Raw genomic sequence first — 22848 nt, forward strand, 5'->3', positions numbered from 1 at the left:
CACTAGCACCATTGAGCTGACACTGGCACCATTGTCACTGGATCCAGGTGTTGACACTGACACGCATTGATCTGGCACCATTGTCACTGGATCCAGATGATGACACTAGCACTATTGAGTGGTTACTGCCACCATTGTCACTGGATCCAGGTGTTGTCACTGGCACCATTGTCACTGGATCCAGATGATGACACTGGCACTATTGAGTGGTTACTGCCACCATTGTCACTGGATCCAGGTGTTGACACTGGCACCATTGTCACTGGATCCAGATGTTGACACTGGCAGTGAAGGGGCGGGCTGGCGCTCTGGTGCTCATCCAATGAAATCGCTAGCGCCTGTGGCCAGGTGGTGTCGGCCAATGAGCGGACGGGGATGACTGAGCCCCAGCGACACTGTCCAATAGGGGAGCGGGGAATGACGTTGCCCTGGGCTGTGGACCAATGAGAGGCGCTGTGTCAGGGCGGCCGCGGGGAGGGGGCGCCGGCCAATGGGAGCCGCCGTGTCATGCGGCCGGCAGCGTGAGGCGATCGGTCGGTTGGTCGGTCGGTCGGCGTGAGGCGCCCAGTGTCTGTGGCCATGGCCCCGGTACCGCCACCGGCCCCGGCACCGCTCCCGCTCCCGCGCTGCGCCTTCATCGCCTGCCTCCTCATCCTCGGCGGCGTCTCCAGAGCGCTGGGTGAGTGAGGGGCTGCGGCCGCCCGGGCCCGGTGGCAAAAACAACTCGCGGTTTCCCAACATGGCGAGGGAGGGAGGGAGAGAGGAGGGTGTGAGGGGAGGTGAGGGGGGGGATAGGGGGGTAGGGGGATTGAGGGGGTGAGAGGGAGATGGGGTGAGGAGTTGGGCGGCGTGGGGGGGTTAGGATGGGAGGGGAGGGGAGGTGCAGGGTATCTGGCCGAGCCCAGGATTGTTTGCACCAGGCCCCAGGGTCTGCAAGTGCCTGCGACCTCAGCCCTTGTTTCTGTGGTGAGTCCTGGTGCGCCTGCTGAGCTTCGGTGCCCCTGGAGCTGACCACCCCTCCAGTCAACTGGCCGGTCCGGTCGGGAGCTACACTGATCATTAGAAAAACTGGTGGTGATTTTGTACATATCGTTTCTTCGTCTCTGCAATAGCTTGCCCCGTTTCTGCAAACATAAGGGAAAGATTGGTTGGTTATGACCATCAAGACTATGAATTAAAAACCTTTCAGTAATCACGTGTGATTGTTGTTTTGGGCAAACAACTTGACTAAATCGCTTCTGTAGGTTGAAAGTAAACATGGGGACATATTTGCCGTTCTTCTTGTGACCCCTTTTGCAAAGTTGATTGTGATATAAAATCTGGTTTGAAGTTTTGTGTTTTCCTTGTCGGGCAAGGGATTGATTTTTGGCTGATCAGTTGTTCCACTATGTAGAATTGTGAAAGCAGTGTGTACCGACAGGAACTACTTATTACTGTTACTGGAGATAAACCTTGCATTTCTCTTTGTAACAAAATAATAACTTGTCAAAAAGAAACATTTCCTGATACATATAATAGATGTGACAATTATAACTTGGTTGGATGTCTAAGTTTTAAGTTATTTTTAAGTAACATTTATATAATGGGTGCAATCAATTAATTGGTGCTGTGACAATTATAACTTGGCATGACAAGTTATTTTTGTTGTAGCTGATTTATGTTTAGTTGAGTTGGCTCAAGCGGGCATTTTACACTATAATATCTGGTTTCTTAGTTTAGTTTGGAGATACAGCATGGAAACAGGCCCTTCGACCCACTGAGTCCGCACTGACCATCGATCACCCGTTCACACGAGTTCTATGTTATTCTGCTTTCATACTACCTTGCTTCCACGAAAAGCAATGTCAAGAGGCCAAATAGTCTACAAACCCACGCGTCTTTGGTTTGTGGGAGGAAACCGGAGCACCCGGTGGAAATTCACATAGTCACAGAGAGAATGTGCAAACTCCACACAGGCAGGACAGGACGCAGGTCAGATCGACCCATGGTCCCTGGATATGAGGCAGCTGCTCCACTGTGCTATTCTTAATTCTGGAGGTTGTCTCCCCCTCTCTTGGATGGGAGTGGGTAGTTGTGGGGAGGGGTTGTTGTGAGTGCAGTTGGTGGTAAATGTAATTCTGAGGCATGAAAGTGAAGTTGCCATAAGTTGTGGCAGAGATAAAAATACAATTTTGATGGATGTTCATGTGTCATTAACCATTGAAACGAACTAATCTTTCGTTATGGTGAATGGACCAGAACTGGTATTTGCCTATGTAAAATCTATTTACATTAACTATTAACATTCAGTTTGTTGGAATGAGCATCTAACTATGCAAATAGCTGGCTGAATTACAGTCTGCCAGTGCAGTGTTTTGCTGCCTATAGTGGCTGTAGAATAACAATATTAACTTGTTTAAAAACCGGTTGAAAAGGTTTTGCAACCACCACTATCCATTTGGGCTGCGTAAATAACTAGTTGAATTAATACCAGAAAAACACTGTTGGACGAACCCAGCGGGTGAGGCAGCACATGTAGAGGGAAATGCACAGACGATGTTTCTGACTGGGACACTTCTTTAGACAAGATACAAGATACATTTATTTGTCACATGTGCCAGTTGGCACAGTGAAATGGGATCGCCATACAATAAAATAAAGAACACAACACACGATAGAATTCAACGTAAAACATCCCCACACAGCAGAATCAAAAGTTTCCCACTGTGAGGGAAGTTGGTCATCTTCCTCTGATGTTCACTCGTGGTCGGGGCCTCCGGAGCCCTCCGCAGTTGCCGCTATGGCTCGACGGTATGTTGGAACTTCGACGTCGGAACGGGAGGACAACCTCAGCGGCTTGGACCTCCGAATCAGCTACTTCCCACTGGAGTCCGCAGCTCCCGACATCCCCAAGTCACACCGGGCAGAGATTCACGCTGGCGGCCCTCGGCAAAGGGCCTCAGGGACTCCACGATGTTGAGGTCGGCGCCGCCCGCGCTGGGAGCTCTGCGAACCACAGCCCTGCAATGTTGGAGCAGCAGGCCCGACTTCCGGAGCTCCAAACGGCGATCCAGGTAGGTATCGCCCGCTTCGCGTTGAATCCAACGCCGTGTTGCCGAAGTTCTGGTCCGGTCTCTGGTGGGAAAGGCCATTCCGATCCAGTGGTAGGCCGCGAGAAGGGGGGGGCAAGGACGCGACTCGGAGAAATAGTCCCATCCTCGCCAGGAAGCGACTGGGAAGCGGTTTTCCCCTTCCCCCTTATCCTCCCCCCTCCCCCCACATAGAAAAACGAAAGAATCCCCAAACAAAACTATTTAGACAAACTAAAATTAAAAAAAGATAGGAAAAAACGGACAGGCTGTAGGCAGAGGCACCTTCAACGCAGCACCCCTAGTGGTCTCTAGTTCACTGGAGTACACTGGCGATAGCTGGTAGAAAGGGCTGAGTGGCAGATGTCAGGTGGGGAGAGAAAGGTGTTGATGGTAAACAAAGCTAGATGTGTTCAGTGGAGAAGACAAAAGGGTGCAACTGGTGAAATATAAGAAAGGAAAACGGGGCGTGAAATGTAGAATGGAGGGATAGGGGACCTGGTGGGATGGGTGATAATTGGATGAAAGATGTGGAGAAGAGGGAAAGGATCAGGATGAGAGAGAGCGGGTAAAGTTGAGTTTAATGTCATATGCAAAAGTACGGTAAGGTACAGGTGCGGTCAGTGGAAAGAAAGATGTTGGTGGATAAGATGTGCAGATGATAAGGGGGGGGGGTTAAACTTGACGTTGGAGAATACAGTGTTCGAGCTGTTGGGTTGCAGGCCACCCAAGTGAAATATGAGGTGCTGCTCTTCCATTTTGTGTAGTGCCTCACTTTTCCAATGTAGGAAGCTGAGGGCAGAGAGGTCGGCATAGGAATTGAAGTGACAAGCAACTGGCAGCTCCAGCTGGCCCAGACAAACATAGTGCACGTGTTTGTCAAGGTAGTCATCTAGTCCACGCCTGGCCTCACCGATGTAAAGGAGGCCAAATGTATCGTATGAAATAGATGAAGTTGCAAGATTGCGTGTAAACTTCTGCTTCACCTGGAAGAGTTGTCGAGGTTACTGAATGGAGGCAAGGGGGGGGAGTTGTAGGGGCAGATGTTGCACGGCTTTAGTTGCATGGGAATTTGTCCGTGTAACGACGGGGATAAGCAAACCAAGGAGCCATGACGACAGTGGTCTCTGGAAAATATGGGTGACGCTCGCCCTCCCACAGTTGTGCATGGTTCCCTCACCTGTATCTCCCCACTTTCCCACTGTTCTGCTTCTGCCCCTCTGTCTTCCCCCAGACAGAACAGCAGTAGTCTTTGCCTACTACCCACCAGCCTCTTCATTCAGCACAATGTTCTCTGACATTTTCACTAGCTTCAACAGGGTCCCACAGCCCCAGTCAGATCTTCCCCATCACTACACCTTTCTGCAGAGACCATTCTTTATGTGATTGTAGATTTTGAAGTTACTGTGCTTTTGAGTGCTTTTATTTTCTTCCCTGAAAGTACACATGCATGCAGAGCTTCTGTAGTATTATTCAAGGGTGTTTTAACAGCACGGCCTGTAAAGTCGTTACAAGTGGCCTTGTATGTTAAACTATTGAATAGTATAACGTCTTGTGTTGAGTCTACATTATCATTCTTAGTAGTAAATTCTTATTTAAGATACATTTATTGCATAGATGTTTGGGCATTGTGGTGTTGCTGATATGTTGTGTCTGGCTCATGGCACAATCTGTTAAAGTTCAGCTGCTGCACTAACATTGTGTAGGAACAGAGACATTCTTTGGAGGTACAGTGCCCTCCATAATGTTTGGGACAAGGACCCATCATTTATTTATTTGCCTCTGTACTCTGCAATTTGAGATTTGTGATAGAAACAATCACATGTGGTTAAAGTGCACATTGTCAGATTTTAATAAAGGCCATTTGTATACATTTTGGTTTCACCATGTAGAAATTACAGCAGTGTTTATACATAGTCCCTCCATTTCAGGGCATCACAGAGTTTGCGACACAGCAATGTCATGTAAATGAAAGTCGTGTTTAGTATTTTGTTGCATATCCTTTGCATGCAATGACTGCTTAAAGTCTGCGATTCATGGACATCACCAGTTGCTGGGTGTCACCTCTGGTGATGCTCTGCCAGGCCTGTATTGCAGCCATATTTAACTTATGCTTGTGGGGGCTAGTCCACTTCAGCTTTCTCTTCAGCATATAAAAAGCGTGTTTAATTGGGTTCAGATTGGGGGATTGACTTGGCCACTCAATAATTGACAATTTTTTAGCTTTGAAAAACTCCTTTGTTACTTTAACAGTATGTTTGGGATCATTGTCTTGCTGTAGAACCACCGGCCAATGGATTTTGAGGCATTTGTTTGAACTTGAGCGGATAAGATGTGTCCATATACTTCAGAATTCATTATGCTTCTACCATCAGCAGTTTCATCATCAATGAAGGCAAGTGAGCCACTACCATCAGCAGTCATACATGCCCAAGCTATAACACCCCCACCACCGTGTTTCACAGATGAGATTGGATGCTTTGGATCTTGGGCAGTTCCTTCTCTCCTCCATACTTGGCTCTTTCCATCAATCTGATATGTTAATCTTCATCTTGTCTGTCCACGTCCTTTTTCCAGAACTGTGGTTGCTCTTTTAAGTACTTGGCAAACTGTAACCTGGCCATCCTATTTTTGCAGCTTGCAGTGTAGGCTCTGTATTTCTGTCATGAAGTCTTCAGTGGACAGTGGTCATTGACAAATCCGCACCTGACCCCTGAAGGGTGTTTCTGATCTGTTGGACAGGTGTTTGGGGATTTTTCTTTATTATTTAGCGAATACTTATGTCATCAGCTGTGGAGGTTTTCCTTGGCCTGCCAGTCCCTTTGCGATTAGTAAGCTCACCAGTGCTCTCTGTCTTCTTAATGATGTTCCAAACAGTTGATTTTTGGTAAGCTAATGTTTGGCTGATGTCTCTAACAGTTTTATTCTTGTTTCTCAGTCTCATAATGGCTTCTTTGACTTTTATTGATACAACTTTGGTCCTCGTGTCCGTAGTGGCGACTACGGAGGGTTCATGGCCCCACCACGGGTGAACAAGGAGGAGGCCTGACTGAACTTTGTGCCTTCCACCACAGCGAAGAATGCTGTGGTGGATATTTGTGTTAAATTTTATTGTGTATTGTGCCGCTGCTGGCAAATTAATTTCACTGCACCTTCGGGTGTATGTGACGAATAAAATTGACTTTGACTTTGACTTTAAACAACAATAAAAGTTTCCAAAGGTGATGGAAAGATTGAAGGAAAGATGAGGTGCTGAGTGCTCTCTTATACTTGCATTAAGGAGGCAATTAAACACACCTGAGCAATTACAAACGCCTGTGAAGCCATGTGTCCCAAACATTGTGCTTTGAAATGAGGGGGACGATGTAACACAACTGCAATTTCTACATGGTGAACCAAACTGTATAAAAATGGCAGGTACACAAAAAAGCTGGAGAAACACAGCGGGTGCAGCAGCATCTATGGAGCAAAGGAAATAGGCAACGTTTCAGGCCGAAACCCTTCTTCAGACTGATCGGGGGTGGGGACAAGAAAGGACAAAGGAGGAGGAGCCCGAAGGCTGGGGGATGGGAGGAGACAGCAGGGGGACTGAGGAAGGGGAGGAGACAGCAAGACTAACAAAATTGGGAGAATTCGATGTTCATGCCCCCCAGGATGCAGACTCCCCAAACGGAATATGAGGTGCTGTTCCTCCAATTTCCGGTGCTCCACTCCACTGTATAAAAATGGCCTTTATTAAAATTTGACAACGTGCACTTTAACCACATGTGATTTTTTTTCTATTACAAATCGCATACAGAGGCAAATAAATATATGACGGGTCTTTGTCCCAAACATTATGGAGGGCACTGTATGGGGAAAAGCATGCATTTAAAAAGAAGCTGTCTTTTATTGTAGGACAAGAAGTATTGAACTACTGAGTAGTTTATATCTTCAGAAAAAAATGTTTGCCAATTAAATTTGTAATAATGAATGAATTCGGAATAAATTAAAGAAAAGTCTGGCTAAGAGATGGACATGAACAAAAAAGAAGTGAGATTAGATAAACATGGTGTTATGCCAGAAATGTGGTTATTTGTGCATGAACAGACTTTCTGTGGTGGGAAGTTTGATACATATCTAATGACTTGAAAATAATTACATAGCACACAAAATAGGACATTTATTCATTTTCCAAAAGTATTTTAATGTTTTTGCGTTTCATTTGTTTTAAAATTATGTAAAAGATGAAGGAAATTTTCAAGGACGTTTAAATGTCACATGTACCATCAACAGAACAACTAAGTTATTACTTGCTGCTGCTTAACAGACCCATAAATGCATTAACAAAGATAATATAATATATAAAAATATAATTAATTTATAATTGTAATGCTTGATAACCATAATTGTGCAAAAACTGAAGTTTGTATTGCAACCGAAGACATAGTCCATAGAAGATCATAGTTGTTGACATTAGTGTTGTGTAGTTTTCAAGAATTTGATAGATATTGAGAAGAAGCTGTTCTTGAACCTGGTGGTCTTGCTTTAAGTTTGTCATAGTTTACTTTGTTCACTTGCAAACGCTTGTTTACATGGACAACTTTGGCAATGCCATGGGGCTGACTACTGTGGGAAATTAAGGCTTCTGATGCTACTATTTTGTTAGGGCACAATGCTGAGATTATACTAATCTTTATTTTTTTTTAAATACAGTACTCTTCAAATCTGTATTTTTTACTAATTCTTCAATTTTCAAGTTGTTTTCTATAATTTAGGGTTTGAGGCATGGGGCCAGATTGCATAGTTGAGTGATCAAGAGAGCGGGCCAGCTCAATTTTCTCATGTGGCCCATGTACATAAGTGTTGGTGATGAAAGGTCTGATGTGATACATATACCTTTGTATGTGTACTTGAGTTTTTTTACATTTTAATTATATTAGCGTGACTTCTGGAAATGGCTTTACCTGTGGATATTCCTTTGGACATCAACAAAGGGTGCTTTCAAACACCTTTCTACACCAACCCGCTCGACTCTATTTCTGAAATCAATTAATGAGCCGAGCCCTCTGTTCCCAATTGAATATCGGGAATATCAAGCCATTCCCTTTGGACCATAGCCCAATTCACATCAATGCAATCCTTTTATTGGCTACCCCTCTGAGTTTAAAATGGACCTTCTGCATTTTTGGATATATATTATCTGAGTTACACTTGTCTTGCTTTTATCTAGACCTTGGTATCACTGGACCTGATTCTACTTGGTCATACCTGTGAACCTACATAGAACACTATTAACAATTATCTGTTTTGTTCATTGTCTTGCATTTGTTCTCCATGAAGTTTTGCTTTTCCTAGTTTGTGTTTTTCTACCATGGCCTCTGCTCCTTTTTCCTGTAATCTTCACACATGACCATCTTTATGTTTTGGCCTTAATTTTAACCTCTGCATTATCAATAGATAGCTGGAAACTATCCCAAAGCACTTTCGTTTTCTGCTCTCCCTTGTGTTTTCCTCATTTTAAGACAGGACTACTTTCTTCATAAGTATCTGACAGAAAGTTGCTTGTGTGGCTTTGTGCTTACATTTTATGTGATTATGTCCTTGTTGTCGTGCATTATATTATATTAAAGTCACTACATAAATTAAAGAGTACTCTTTCTCAATATTGACTAGAGCTTCCTTAATGTGAAGGGCTTAGACGGGGCATAATTTGTTAAATGTATCCAAGTGATTCTCATGAAACTCATATCTCATATTCCGCCTGGGTAGCTTGCATCCTTATGGCATGAACGTTGAATTCTCCAAATTTTGCTAGCCCTTGCTGTCTCCTCCCCTTCCTTAACCCTCGAGCTGTCTCCTGAGCCTGAGGGAAGGTACTAAATTGTGGCAAGGCCGATTACAACATAACTAGGTAGGTCTCAGATATTGGAGCTTAATTTGGGAATTTTAATGGGTGCGTACACATCAGACATGTAGGAGCTGATCTGAATTCATGGTCTAGTAAGGAAGAAGGATGAGGATCGCAAGGTAAAGGAACCTAGGATGGCCAGAGAGATTCTAATTTCGATCACAAAGCACAACGATGTGTATGTTAAAATTGAAATCAGATTGAGCCTTTGGAGGAAAGAGGAAATAATTTCAGCAGGTAATTAGAAGGGCCAAAAGTGGCCATGAAATGTCATTGGCAAGATGGATTAAAGAAGGGCAGCACACTTACCAATGGTGGAGTTGCTGCCTTACAGTGTCAGAGCCCCGGGTTCAATCCTGACCACGGGAGCTGATGGTAGAGAGTTTGTATGTTCTCCCTGTTGGCGCGTGGGCTTTCTCCGGGTGCTCAGGTTTCTTCCCACATTCCAAAGATGTGCCGGCTTGTAGGTTAATTGGCTTCTGTCTAGTGTGTAGGATAGAGCCAATGGATGGGTGATCTTTATTTAACACTGGGCATAATCATATAACACTTTATTTGACTGTGTAGAAGTATCAGTATCAGTATATCTTTATTGTTATTTCCTGAGTACTCACATACCCAGAGGAAACAAAAAAATGTTGCTCAACCAGTGTCCATTCTGTGTGCAGTACAAATAACAACAAGTAAATAGAAATAAAAATACATATATCATGAACAAATTAAATTAAACACTCTACTCTCTACTAAACATCAACAGGCGTTCCGATCGACAGCTGCTGCAGTGTGTCCAGGTTGGTGGTTGGTGCGCGATACTTTGGCAGGGGGCTAAGTCCGTTTATCAGTCTTATAGCCTGCGGGAAGAAGCTGAGGAGCATCCTGCTGGTTTTGCAGCTAATGCTCCTGTACCTCTTCCCAGATGGCAGGATGGAGAATATGTGATGCGATGGGTGGTAGGGGTCTTTGATGATGGAGATGGCTCTGTTGATACATCTCTTCCTGTATATGTCCAGCAAGAAAGGGAGTGGAGCACCAATAATCCTGCTGGCGGTCTTCACAATCCTGTCAAGTTGGTGTATTTCCACGCTATATCTTTAAAACTAAAACTCCCAAGTATTTATATATGCACATTAGAAACAAGAGGATAACTAGTGGGAGGATAGGACCACACTCGAGTATAAAGACATTTATGCTTGAAGTTGGGATGTAGGTGAGGTACAAAACAAGTACTTTGCATCTGAGGACATGAATAGTGACATCAGTGTGGGGTATACCAAAATGCTAGATGGTGGTGGGTGTTTGGAAATTAGTATAACAGATGAATCCCCAGGGCCTGATATGATATCCCAGGTTATTTAAGTAGATGAAAGGATATTGCAGAGGGATTAACAAAGATTTTTGCATCTTTAGCCACAGGCCAGATTCTGGAGGACTAGAGAATAGCCAATGTTTTTTCTTTGTTTAAGAAGGAAGGTGGGGATAATCCAGGAAAATGTGTAATGATGAAACTCACATCAGTGGTAGGGCTGTTTGGGAGTATTCTTTGTGTTAGCGTTTACTCGTATTTGTAAGAGAATGTGCTAATTAGGGACAGCCAGCATGGCTTTGACTGTGTTAGGTCATGTTTTGCCAACTTGATTTGAGTTTTTTGAGGAGGAGGAGGTTTTGAGGTGGTGACAAAGGTGTTTGATGAGGGCAGGACAGTGGATGTTGTTTACATAGATGTTGGCATGACATTTGAAGTTACTCCCCCTCCCCTCACCCCACTCACCGTCAACAACATCACAGTCAAATCTGTGGAGTCTTTTAAGTTCCTGGGAACCATCATCTCCAAGGACCTTAAATGGGAGGCTACCGTCGACTCCACAGTCAAAAAGGCACAACAGAGGATGTACTTCCTGCGGCAGCTGAGGAAGCACAATCTGCCACAGGCAATGATGGTCCAATTCTACACAGCCATCGTAGATTCTGTTCTCACCTTCTCCATCATGGTCTGGTTTGGTTCAGCCACGAAGCAAGACACCTAGAGGCTGCAGCAAATCGTCCAATCAGCTGAGAAGATTATTGGCTGCAACCTTCCCTCCATTGATGAACTGTACACTGCAAGCGCCAGGAAGCGAGTGGGCAAGATCATCTCTGACCACTCTCACAAACTCTTTGAATCACTTCCCTCTGGAATGCGACTCCGGACTGTCAAAGCTGCCACAGCCAGACATAAAAACAGTTTTTATCCACGAGTAGTTGCTCTACTCAACAGCCAAAAATCGCCGGGAACTCGCAGGCCACAGGTTGGTGACCTGTTTTTCCGGAGCTCCCGCAACAACAGCTTTGTTTGGGGGGCAGCAGCTTCGACCACCCTGGGCTGCGTAGTTTGAACCGACCCGTTCGCGGAGCTCAGATTCAGCCGCGGGACTGACTTACCATCACCCGGCAGGGTCACAACATCGGAAGCCTGGTTCGCAGAGGGAGAACAAGGAGGGAAGAGACAAAGACTTTATGACTTTTGCCTTCCATCACAGTGAGGAGGTGCCTGGCGAACTCACTGTGGTGGATGTTAAATTTGTGTTTATTGTGTGTTTTTGTTATTTTTATTATATGTATGACTGCAAGGCACAAACTTTCGTTCAGACCGAAAGGTCTGAATGACAATAAAGGATACTTTGACTTGCCTAAGGTAGTGGAGGTTGATGCAGGATCATGAGAGGGATTCTAGCTGAAAAAGATTGAACTTTTGTATATTATGCAAGTCATTTGTTGTCATTGAGGTGCCCAAACAGAAAGACTTATGTGCAGCTCAGATCTTAGTTTTGACTGAGTGTTGTAGAGAATTTCAGTTTGCTCACATAGAAAAAGTAAGATTATTAGAATGTTTTATGAATTAAAATCTCAAAGGGGGTTCACTGAGTTTTATTTTGGTGAACTCCAGTGCTCAAGGATGCAATCTTGCTTGACTATTTCTGGCTTCCGGAATTTTGTACTAAATGGATAACATGGTTGTAAAATGCAGAAGTGACATTTGCACTGAAAAAAATCATTACTACACAACTATTGTGTCTGAAAGGAAATTGTTTATTTAAGATGTCCTTCTGGCTTGGCCAAAGTCAGTTGTGCAATATCTCCTCTGTGAATTAAGTTGAACAGGAAAATGGGGAACAGTTATCTGGTGAATAAATATGAAAATACATTTTATTACGTCCCAATCTGAGAATTTTCTTTTCATCTGTCTTTTGATGGTATTAGTATTGAGTTTCACCAGGCTGTAGAGAACACCAAGATACCAGTCACCATCAGGAATTTGGTGTGTTTTTTTAAAACTTGAATGAATTTGTACATTCAGGTAGCCTCTTGTACGATTGGACAAATTACCCGATATTTAACTTCATTTTGGTGTTTGTGTTCTGTGTTCTTTTTCCTAGCCCAAATTGGATTGTTGATCAAAAGTACACCTTTTGTTTTAAAAGAAGGGATCAACCATGCAATCACAGTTCAGTCTGTCCAATGTTGATGGTGGGAAAACATTGAGATGATGATCTGGTGAAATTCATTTGTATCCAAACAAAGCGTGTGTTGGGAAATGAAAGGCAACACAATTTTTATGTAGGCCATTTTTTTAAACCAACTTCAAGTTCTCTAATGTGTATAGAATTTCCAAAAATCATTAGACAAATGTATTTGCAACGTTAAATCTCCTTGGATTGGAAGAGACATGAGCCATATTTTTCAATGAAGCTGTCGAGGGACAGAAAATAAATAGTCGTGGTGAATGACCACTTTTCTTGAAAGCCAATGATTTGATGGTCTTCTCTATCATACAGGTTGCAGAATGAGATTTGTTAGAAGTAGCTTTGCCCATTTGTTGCCATTTAAGTTTGTTTCTGTATTTCTCCATCGATGAAAATAATTTCTCCATATCAGTCATGTAAAAATCTTTTAATATTTTAAAGGGCTGGTCACCGCTTGAGGCCTGCTGTTCCACTTAATATCTGAATCCCATATTCAATTTCTCAATTCCACTTTCCTATTTGTAGTTAACCTTTTTATTAATGTGCTGACATCTATCTATTCAGACTGGAGTGTACTTTAATGGCCAGGCAGTCATAGTCTTTGGAGTGCACAATTTGAAAGTTGTTTGGCTCCAAGTGATGAAGGATCTCATCATCTAGGCCCTAAATGGCTGACCTCATGACTCCAATTGTTTCGTAGTTTTGGATTTTTCTGCCAAGAAGAACAGATTTTCATCTCTTGTGGCACATGCGGTTAAGAATGTTATACATTATGATGTAGTCTCCTAATTCTTCTAAACTTTGGAGGATAAATGTCCATTTCATTTGACTTTTCATATCACAATATGAAATAGTTTATATCACTTTATTTCTTAGAATAAATGGGAGGTCATTTAAGACTGAGAAAAAACGTTTTCACCCAGAGAGTTGTGAATTTATGGAATTCCCTGCCACAGAGGGCAATGGAGGCCATCACTGGATGGATTTAAGAGAGAGTTAGATAGAGCTCTAGGGGCTATTGGAGTCGAGGGATATGAGGAGAAGGCAAGCACGGGTTATTGATAGGGGACGATCAGCCAGGATCACAATGAATGGCGGTGCTGGCTCGAAGGGCCGAATGGCCTCCTCCTGCACCTAGTTTCTATATTTCTATAAGATGCAGTAGGTGGTGGAAATCTGAACTAAAACTCTCATCTTGACCACTTCCGGTTTGCTTTTTTAAATATTTGCGCAAAAACGGTACCCTTTATCGTTAGGATCTTTCGCCACCTTACTCACTGTTCTCCTCTCTCCAAGCGCACCAGGTTTTGTTCTGATCGGTGGAATAATACAAAAGTTATGAAGGTTTAAAAAATCATGAAATCAGCAGATTGGTCTTCTGGCCTGTCTGTCACCATGAAGGTAACACCCCTTCCGGCACCTGCGGGAGAATAAATCCCTGGAGGCGGGACTGAGTCCGTGAGCCGCGCTGATTGATTCCGCAAGAGTGGAGTAGGGGAAGTCGGCTGTGTGGAGTCGGGGAAGTCGACTGTGTGGAGTCGGGGAAGTCGACTGTGTGGAGTCGGGGAAGCCGACTGTGTGGCGTCAAGGAAAGCCGCTGTGGGGAGCCGGGAGGTGCTGTGTGGTGGCGCGGGCCAGTTGCCGCTGCTGAATGAAGTCCCTCCACCCCCACCCCCCCCCCGTTCCTCCCCCTTCCCCCTCCCCTTCCTCCTCCCTACACACACCCCTCCTCCCCAGACCCACCCCCCACTCCTCCCACTCCCCCCTCCCTCCCGCACACCCCACACCTCCCCTTCCCCCCCCCCCCCCCCCCCCCCCCCCCCCCCCCCCCCATCACATCAAAGAAAAAATCCCAGCCTATCCAACCTGTCCCTTTAACTCATGTCCTACACCGTGCTGAATTTCAGGGTATTGCAGTAATTCCGCCCTGCACCCTTAATGACATCCTTCCTACAGCTGGGTGGCACAAACTGCATTTAGTACTCTAAATGTGGTCACACCAATGACATTATAATATCACAATGTTTATACTCGATACCCTTCACAATGAAGGCAAGAAAGTGTTGTCTTCACCATAGTAGGGAACCATGCACTAGATCTCTGTTCTGCAATACTCTCCAGGGTTCATCCATTTGCTGTTTAAGTCCTGTCTAGTTTAATGTAGTAAAGTATAGCACATCATTCTTGCCTGAGTTAAATTCTATTTATCATTCCTTGGTCTCTTCCCAATTGATTTAGATCCTGCTGTAAACTTGGATAATTGTCCTCTCGTCCGCTGTGCCACCAATTTTGGTGCCATCTACAAATTTACTCTTAGAATTTGGGTTTTTACTCTCTTAGAATAGCTGGGTTCGAGAGATCAATTTAAAGGATTCTACGTTAGTTACGTATAACTTTATTTGAACAGAGCATGAAAGTAGTGTTGATTGCATCCTCTGTTGATTATATCCTTTGGAAATTAAAGCTTAGATTTTGATGAGGATTTGTATTGTGTTTTGTGGACAGGAAAGACTTTACAACGCCACAGAATTGTCTGCCTCTATCCAGTTCCTGCGACCATGTTGTAATGGTGGTGGTGATTTTTGGCAAGGTTAATACTGTAGACTAAAAAATTAACAGATAGTTAAACCTTTGTTAGGGATGGATATTGCATTTGAACAGCACGGATATTACTTGGTCCTTTGGGTTGAACGTTGGCTGGTTATTGCTGTATATATACCTTATTCTGATGAATTGAGCAGAGGAATTAGGATGTCATGTTGTAGCTGTGCAAAATGTTGGTTAACAGCAGCATTGGAAGGAAATGGTAGCAGTAGAGAGTGTGTAAAAGAGATTCTCCCGGATGTTGCCTGGAATGTAGGGAATTAGTAGAGATTGGATAGGCTGGATTTATTTTCATTGGAATGTAATTACCTTTAAGGTTTATAAAATTGACGACTGTTGGGATAGCGGTCAATTTTTTTCCCCAGGGAAGACAAGTCGTGGGCGCAGCTGTAAGCTGCAGGAAAAATTGAAAGGAGATCTGAGGTTAAGTTTTTCAAACAGAGATTAGTGGTTATCTGGTATGAGACAAAGATGATGGTACAATAAAATTACAATAGCACATGAATTGATACTTGGATATGCGTGTAGTGCAGGTATGTGGAATTGGTGCAGATAAGCTTTAAGGGCCTGTCCCACTTGGCGATTTTTTGGCGACTGCCGGCATCTTTGACTGACGTATCAGGTCACCGAAAAAGTTGCGGTGTGATGACGTATTGACGCGCGGTGTTTCCCCAAGTGTCGCAACTTTTTTTTGTCGCCTCTGGATTTTGAAATGTTCAAAATCTTTCGGCGACCCTGATACTTCAGTCAATGACGCCGGCAGTCGCCGAAAAAATCACCAAGTGGGACAGGCCCTTTATAGTGGGTTGACAGGGCGTGTTTCTGTGCAATCAATCAATGAACGTGTGATAAATGGGAAGTCCACGATGAAACATATCCAGCATTTAGTGTCTATCTTCGGTGTATCTGCCGTTCCTTCCTACACAGGGTTAATTTCTTCAGGGCAAGATGTGAAAGTTACACTCTTGCTGATTACATCGATCCAATCCTTTCTGCAGGAAACACAACCATATAATACTTTAGCTACCATTCAATCTGCTGAGATGCAAGCTGTGGTAGAAATATTTGTTGAGAAATCTTGGATGATTGGTAGGTTTTAAATATTTTGCCTCTGCATGCACATTGCTTGGACTAAAGTTTAATTGCTCAAGCAAACAATTGGCAATGTGATTTAAATTTTGCAACATCTATTATTGTTTAAATTATTATGATTATTTTTGCATATCTACAGTAAGAATAAAACAATTCCAATGTTCTTTACAAGATAAGCAGAAGACAGATGTCCTTTACTGAGTGCTTTAGTTTGCTTTAGTTTTAGAGATGCAGCATAGAAACAGATCCTTTGGCCCACTGTCCATCCCAACCATTGTTCACACTAGTTCTATGTTATCCCACTTTTTCATCCACTCCCTACACATTAGCACCAATTTTCAGAGGCCAATGAACCTACACACCCACATGTCTTTAGGATGTGGGAGGAAACCAGAGCACTCGGAGAAAACCCACAAGGTCTCATAGGGAGAACATGCAAACTCCGCACACAGACAGCAGCTGAGGTCAGGTTTGAACCTGGCTTCCTGATATTGCGAGGCAGCAGCTCTCTACCAGCTTTAGACCAGACATTAAAGATACAACCCTGGAAACAGGCCCTTCGGCCCACCGAGTCCGCGCTGACCAGCGATCATCCCGTACACTGGCAGTATCCTACACACACTAAGGACAATTTCCAATTTTTCCAAAGACAATTAATCTACAAACATGTCCGTCTTTGGAGTGTTGGAGGAAACCGGAGCACCCGAAGGAAACGTGCGGTCACAGGGAGAATGTACAAACTCCGCACACAAACAGCACCCGAGGTCAGGATCGAGCCCGGGTATCTGGCGCTGTGAGGCAGCAACTCTACCACTGTGCTGCTGTGCATTGTGACGCCCTTACTCCTGCCATGTCAAACATTTCTGCCAGATCTTCTTACCTCACAACAGAGAGGAGGTGTCACAAGTAACAGTGACTGCAAAGTATTTCAGGACGAGACTCTATGCTGGTCTTTGTGACAACAATACGTGTTTCATTATATGCACTTCACGGATCTGAGACGTGTGCCTAACGATTGACAATTCCTTTTATCAAGTGGAGTTTAGAAGAATGATGGGGGACCTCATTGAAATGACCAGAATAGTGAAGGAAAGGCTTGGATCGAGTGGATGTGATGCTTCCACTAGTGGGAGAGTCTAGGACTAGAGGTCATAGCCTCAGAATTAAAATACGTTCTTTGAGGAAGGAGATGAGGAGAAATTTCTTTAGAGAGGGTGGTGAATATGTGGAGTTCTTTGCCACAGAAGGCTGTGGAGGCCGTCAGTGGATATTTTTAAGGCAAAGGATAGATAGATTCTTGATTAGTATGGGTGTCAGAGGTTATGGGGAGATGGCAGGAGAATGGGGTTAGGAGGGAGAGATAGGTCAGCCATGATTGAATGGCAAAGTGGATTTGAAGGGCCAATGGCCTAATTCTATCACTTATGACCTTAAGGTGGTTTAGTAATGGAGACCGCTCTGGAGAATTCACGGATCAATGTCCTGTGATTAGGGTGATTGCCTTCCAACAACCACAGCCCTTTGTCTTTAGCATTGGATTTGACTCAACTCATCGTTTTCTCCATACATTCTGGGAGTCTGGGATTCCATTCTTCCCTCTGGAATTTGATGATAATGTGGTGCTGGGAGAACCCAGACTTGAGCATTTTTGAGACTCCCAGTCGGCCAGACATTAGGTGGAGGGGCAAAGAAGAAAGGATGTTACGCAAATTTGTTATTTAGCCAGGAAGAAGGTGCATGCTGTTTTAACATTGAGGTGCATTCTCACAGTGAAAACTTGAAGAATACCACCTCATTGTCCATCTATGCATGTTGTAACCTTCTGGCCTCCATACTGAATTTACCAATGTTTCTCCAGAAGGATAGAATCACATTAGCAACAAATTACACAGCCAAAGTGGTTTGAGCTCATCCTACATGCCACATGACCACCCTATCAGATAATTACCGTTGTTCCACCCATCGCCCTCTTCCACCTTTGCTATTACTTAGACTTGCTTGTTTCTGTTGGGTCTGAAGCGTCTGTCATTTGGAATATTAATTATTTTCCCTTCCATGAATGCTTTGATCTGCTGGGTTTTCTCTGACTTTCTGTTTTTATTTCATACTTGAACAAAGTTCCTTTTTCTTGCATGCTTAGGTTGAATAGAGGTCTGATTAGTTTTTGAGTGTATATCATGGCTGCAAAAGTATCTGCACCTGGTCCGATTGCTTTGCAATATCCAGTGCTGTCAGCCATTTGCAGATGTGATAATGGTGTGGACTAAATTAGTTGACGATTGCCTTTTGTGAGGAAGCTAAGTATGAGAAGGCCAAGGTAGATTGGCGGTCGATAATTCACTTCTCGAATTGTTGCAAATGGATACCACCTTGTGTGTAAGAACTTCAATATTTCTGGGTAGAAGTAAAGGTAAGCTGATTCAATCTTGTATATCTTTATGGATATTCTCCAATGCTTAGTTTCCAGTTTGTCACAATAACTTGTCGACATAGAGCACCTTTTTATATAGCTGTTTGGAACCTGCGCATAAGAAATAAAATCCCATTAACATTTTTGAGTTGGCCTGTTCTTTGCTGCTGCGAGAGGAAGCTGAGTAGTGAGGCATTTGCAGCCATTTTGAAGTTTTCATCAAAACCTGCAACTGTTTGTATCGAGTGGAAAGAACCAGTTGGTTCTCCTCGTTTTAAGTCTTGGGTGATTTCTTAAAACATTTTTTCCTCTTTGCAGCATCATTTGGTTCCAGGCAGATGAAAATCTATTTTAGTACACCCAATTAAACTTCACAAGATAACTGGAGAGTTTGAATAATATTTTATGTTTGTTCATCAAGAGATTTAGATGAGGAAATTCACAAAGTTGTAAACAAACGATGATAGTTGATCAATCATCTCACAATAACCTTTTTGTGTGTGCTTGCAAAGAATTGCCCCCCCCCCCCCCCTCACTCTTAAACTGTAAGCCATTCCTCTAATGTTGTACCTACCTTACTGGAACAAAATGTTAAATGGACTCCTTTCGGTTTTGCTACATTTTGAAATAACATGCAGTAAATATTTATGTACATGGCATTAATTAAGTTTTCTTGAACGTGGTATTGTATGAAGATTGTTTAGCTTTAAATGGCATCAATAGAGCTCATTATATTGCAGCTTTGTAAAGAGTAATGCAAGCATCGCCCACGTTTTAAAATACTTTGAAATTCTGAGGAACATGTAGAATAACCTTACAGGATTTTAAATAATTTTACCTGCTTTATTGTTCAGGGGTAAAAAGATATTTGTGGGGAAAATCCTTTTTTGTTGGTCTGCCCCCCCCCCCCTTTGTTCCGAGGTCATGTTGAATAGGGACGGCTTGGTACATTTAGGATGATTGTGATTAATAACCTCTTAGATAATTAGAGAGCAGTTGACATGTCTTGAAATTGGTTGCAGTTTGAAAACAAAAATTCTCTGTGAAAGTAATTAGGATATCTTTCCTTGAACCCAAATGTTCTATATTTGTAAAAGGGTGAGTTGAGGTGAACTTACTGTTTTCTACGTTGCTAAATCTGGTAAATGTAACTTAAATGCTTGACTTCAGGTTTGTTTTTTAATTAATGGTGTACTGTACACGCAGACACTCGCGCACACGCAGACACAGACGCACACACAGACGCACACACAGACACACCGACACACCAGACACACAGACGCACCGACACGCGCACCGAGACGTGGAGACAGACGTGCACACTTTTACCCTTGCATTAGGACTGATTATTGATCAAATTAATTAATTGTGTTCGCTTACGTATGTGACTACATGGAGTACTTTGATGCCAAGAATACTAAGCAGGGTGAATGGGAAATTATTGGTTTTGAATTTTCTACAGTTTGTTAATCTTAATCAAATGAACACTGGGAGTTAGCTGGCGCAAACATCCTATTGCATTTATAAATGTTCTTCCCTTGCCTTTCAGTATAAGTAAAAGCCCATTGCTCTAATTGAGAGGATTTATCAGTTAGTTTAAAAGGCCACCTGAGACCTTGTAAATAATGGTCAGCAATCTAAACTTCAATGAGATTTCGGAATAGGGAAAGAAACAAGAGAACAAACAGGAAGCAAATAGGTTTTAATAAGATTGAACACATCTGAGAAGAAATTGATGGTTTAAGTATTTCTTTAACATCCATACTGTGTAGTCCTAGCCGTAGTCATTAAGTTGGAAAGGATGCAGAGTAAATTCACCAGCATGTTACCACTGTTTGTGAGCTTGACATAAGGTGAAGTTGGAAAGGCTGGGACTTCTTCTTTGGAATGTAGTTGATTGAGGGGTGGCCTCATTGAGCTGAACAAGATCATGAGGGCCATGGATAAAGTGAATATTCAGTCTTTTTCTCGGGGCAAAAAGAATCTAAAATTAGAGGAACCAGGTTTAAAGTGAGAGGAAGGATTTAAGAGGATCTCGAGTCTTTTTAATATATAGGGTAATTCATATCTGGAGTGAGATGCCAGAGGAAGCTGTAGAGGCAGATATTGTTATGACTTTCAAAAGATATTTGGACAGATATATGGATGTGAAGGATGTAGATTACTACGGGCCAAATGCAAGCAAATAGGACTAGCCCCGTAAGCCAACTTGATTGACATGGACAGGGTGGGCTAAAGGGCCTGTTTCCGTGCTGTATTGCTCTATGTCTTGTACATATTCTGCTCACTTTTTTTGCGGCAAATTTTAGGAAGTAATAATAATTTTTAGTATTTTATATGGAGGTTTGACAGGTTACTTCATCCAAAAAAATTGCAGGTCTGTGTTTTGACACATTTCAGTACAGAAATTTTAAATGTACAAGGCTATTTCAGATCATTTGGTGTTTTTTTCCCTCCAAAAAATGTTGTTATTCCAATCATATTAAACTGCCATTTTGACAATAATATTTTATGTGATTTAAATGTAGTTGCAAATGAATGAATAGGGGTTATGTATATTGACTTTTATTGTGAGTTTTGTGTGGACATCTCAGTTTGAGTTATGTTCCATTTTTATTCCAGTTACTAACGTATTGTTGAGTCGTGGATGATTTTACTTCGGAGTCACGTGAGTGATTCCGTGAAGAACCCGCTCAGCACGCATGCGCGGCACTAACGCCAGCAGTGCAACAGCGGCGCATCGGGAGTCAGGCGCTCCCGCTACGAGCCTGAAGGAAAGGAACGTTAGGTAAGTACTTACCTTCAGAGTAAAGTCGGTCTTTGCGTTTGTTTTTGCTCCAGGGGGAGCAAAGCAGCAGAGGGAAGCGGCCCCCGTTCGACTCCAGGGAGGAGCCGACAGTGGAGGGGGGAGAGGCGGCAACGGGACCGCACACACTGCGGTCCACAGACACGGGTGCTGCGCTGATGCCCAGTCCGCTAAAACAGCTGTCTGACCAACAGCAGCAGACTGGAGGGAAAGTTAAAAACCGACCGGCACCCCTGCAGACTCCCGACAAGGAGACTCGCCGCCCGAGAACCGCTGAAATGCCGCCCAAAAACGGCAGACAGCCTCTAACAGCAAGGTCAGGACCAACCTCAGGAGTGCCTGTTTCTCCAAGCCAGAGGAAGGTCATGGAGCTAAAAACGACAGCGAGACTGCCTCAGGAGCAGGGGCAAGTCCGCCAAGGGAGCTAACCCTCCCACTCCAGTGCCTAACAGCACTGGCCATCTCCCTTGCCGTGGGATTGATGGGAACCAGAGCTGGGCTGGTCAAGAAGAGGGGTCACTGGCTGAACAACATCGGGAGTATGCTTGAGGTACAGGATCAGGAAGAGCTGCTGGGTGTGGCCGCTATGTGGCTCCACCACTAGCGAGATGGCTTTTCAGACTCAACTGACGGCCAGCTTACTACCTGTTCTTTTCAAAAAACCTCTCCAAGACAGGTAGTCATGAGGTGTTGGATTTCATTACGCCTCCCCTAAATTGCATTTATTCAAAGTGCCCACTGTTATTGGGGGGTACATTGAGCATTGCTTTTAAAAACCCAAATATCTTAAAATGAATTTGATATCCCTGACGTCGGTTATCATTTTTGCATGCTCTTTCCAGAGGGTCAGGGTAGTACGGCAAAACACCTGACCCTACTGTTCGCAGCGCTCCGCAACTTCTCAGGAAGTTATAAAACCTGCCCTCAACTCAAAAAATGTTACAGGACTGTGAGAACGCCGACCTCACAACCACAGATACTGCTGTCTGGCTAAGTTACCAAACCAAGCCTAAAAAACTGAACGAAGTGTCCAAAATATCGGCGCAAGAGGGCAGGGTCTGGAATGAGCACCACACGTAAACCAGTCATCAGTACCTCTAACACGTCCACCAGGAGGGTCTACCTCATGGTACTGGTGAAAGCTCGGGGCCTGCATGCCAATCCCGTAAGCCCTTCAGGCCAGGGCCCAGAGCAGGCCCCATGGAAAATGCGCCACCCCCCAACATCACCGCCACGTCAGACAACGTGCAAGACTCGTTGGACCGGCAGGAAACAGAAGAATACCCATAACCATAGATGTAGGTGGTCTGGTTCCTACCAGCATATAGAAAATAGGGGCTTAATACTAACAGGGGGGAGATTACACCTGTTTTAAGAAGCACGGGAGTCTATCACGAGTGATCAGTATATACTCAAAGGCTTTAGTGGATACAAAATACAATTCATACTAGAAAAATTGCCACCAGTTCAACATTTAC

The 22848-nt window shown here is 43.7% G+C and overlaps 1 protein-coding gene across 1 annotated transcript in view; it reads left to right on the forward strand.

Moving 5' to 3' along the window:
• The first annotated feature begins 496 nt into the window (after positions 1–496).
• tgfbr1b (transforming growth factor, beta receptor 1 b) overlaps positions 497–22848 on the forward strand; it is a 62998-nt gene continuing 40646 nt past the window's right edge. The window contains exon 1 of the mRNA XM_055634625.1: positions 497–679. Coding sequence (XP_055490600.1) covers positions 580–679 — 100 coding nt within the window. The 5' untranslated portion in view covers positions 497–579. The remainder of the gene's footprint in view (positions 680–22848) is intronic.

This window comes from Leucoraja erinacea, chromosome 4 (genome assembly GCF_028641065.1).
Source record: "Leucoraja erinacea ecotype New England chromosome 4, Leri_hhj_1, whole genome shotgun sequence".
Classification (NCBI taxonomy): Eukaryota; Metazoa; Chordata; class Chondrichthyes; order Rajiformes; family Rajidae; genus Leucoraja; species Leucoraja erinaceus.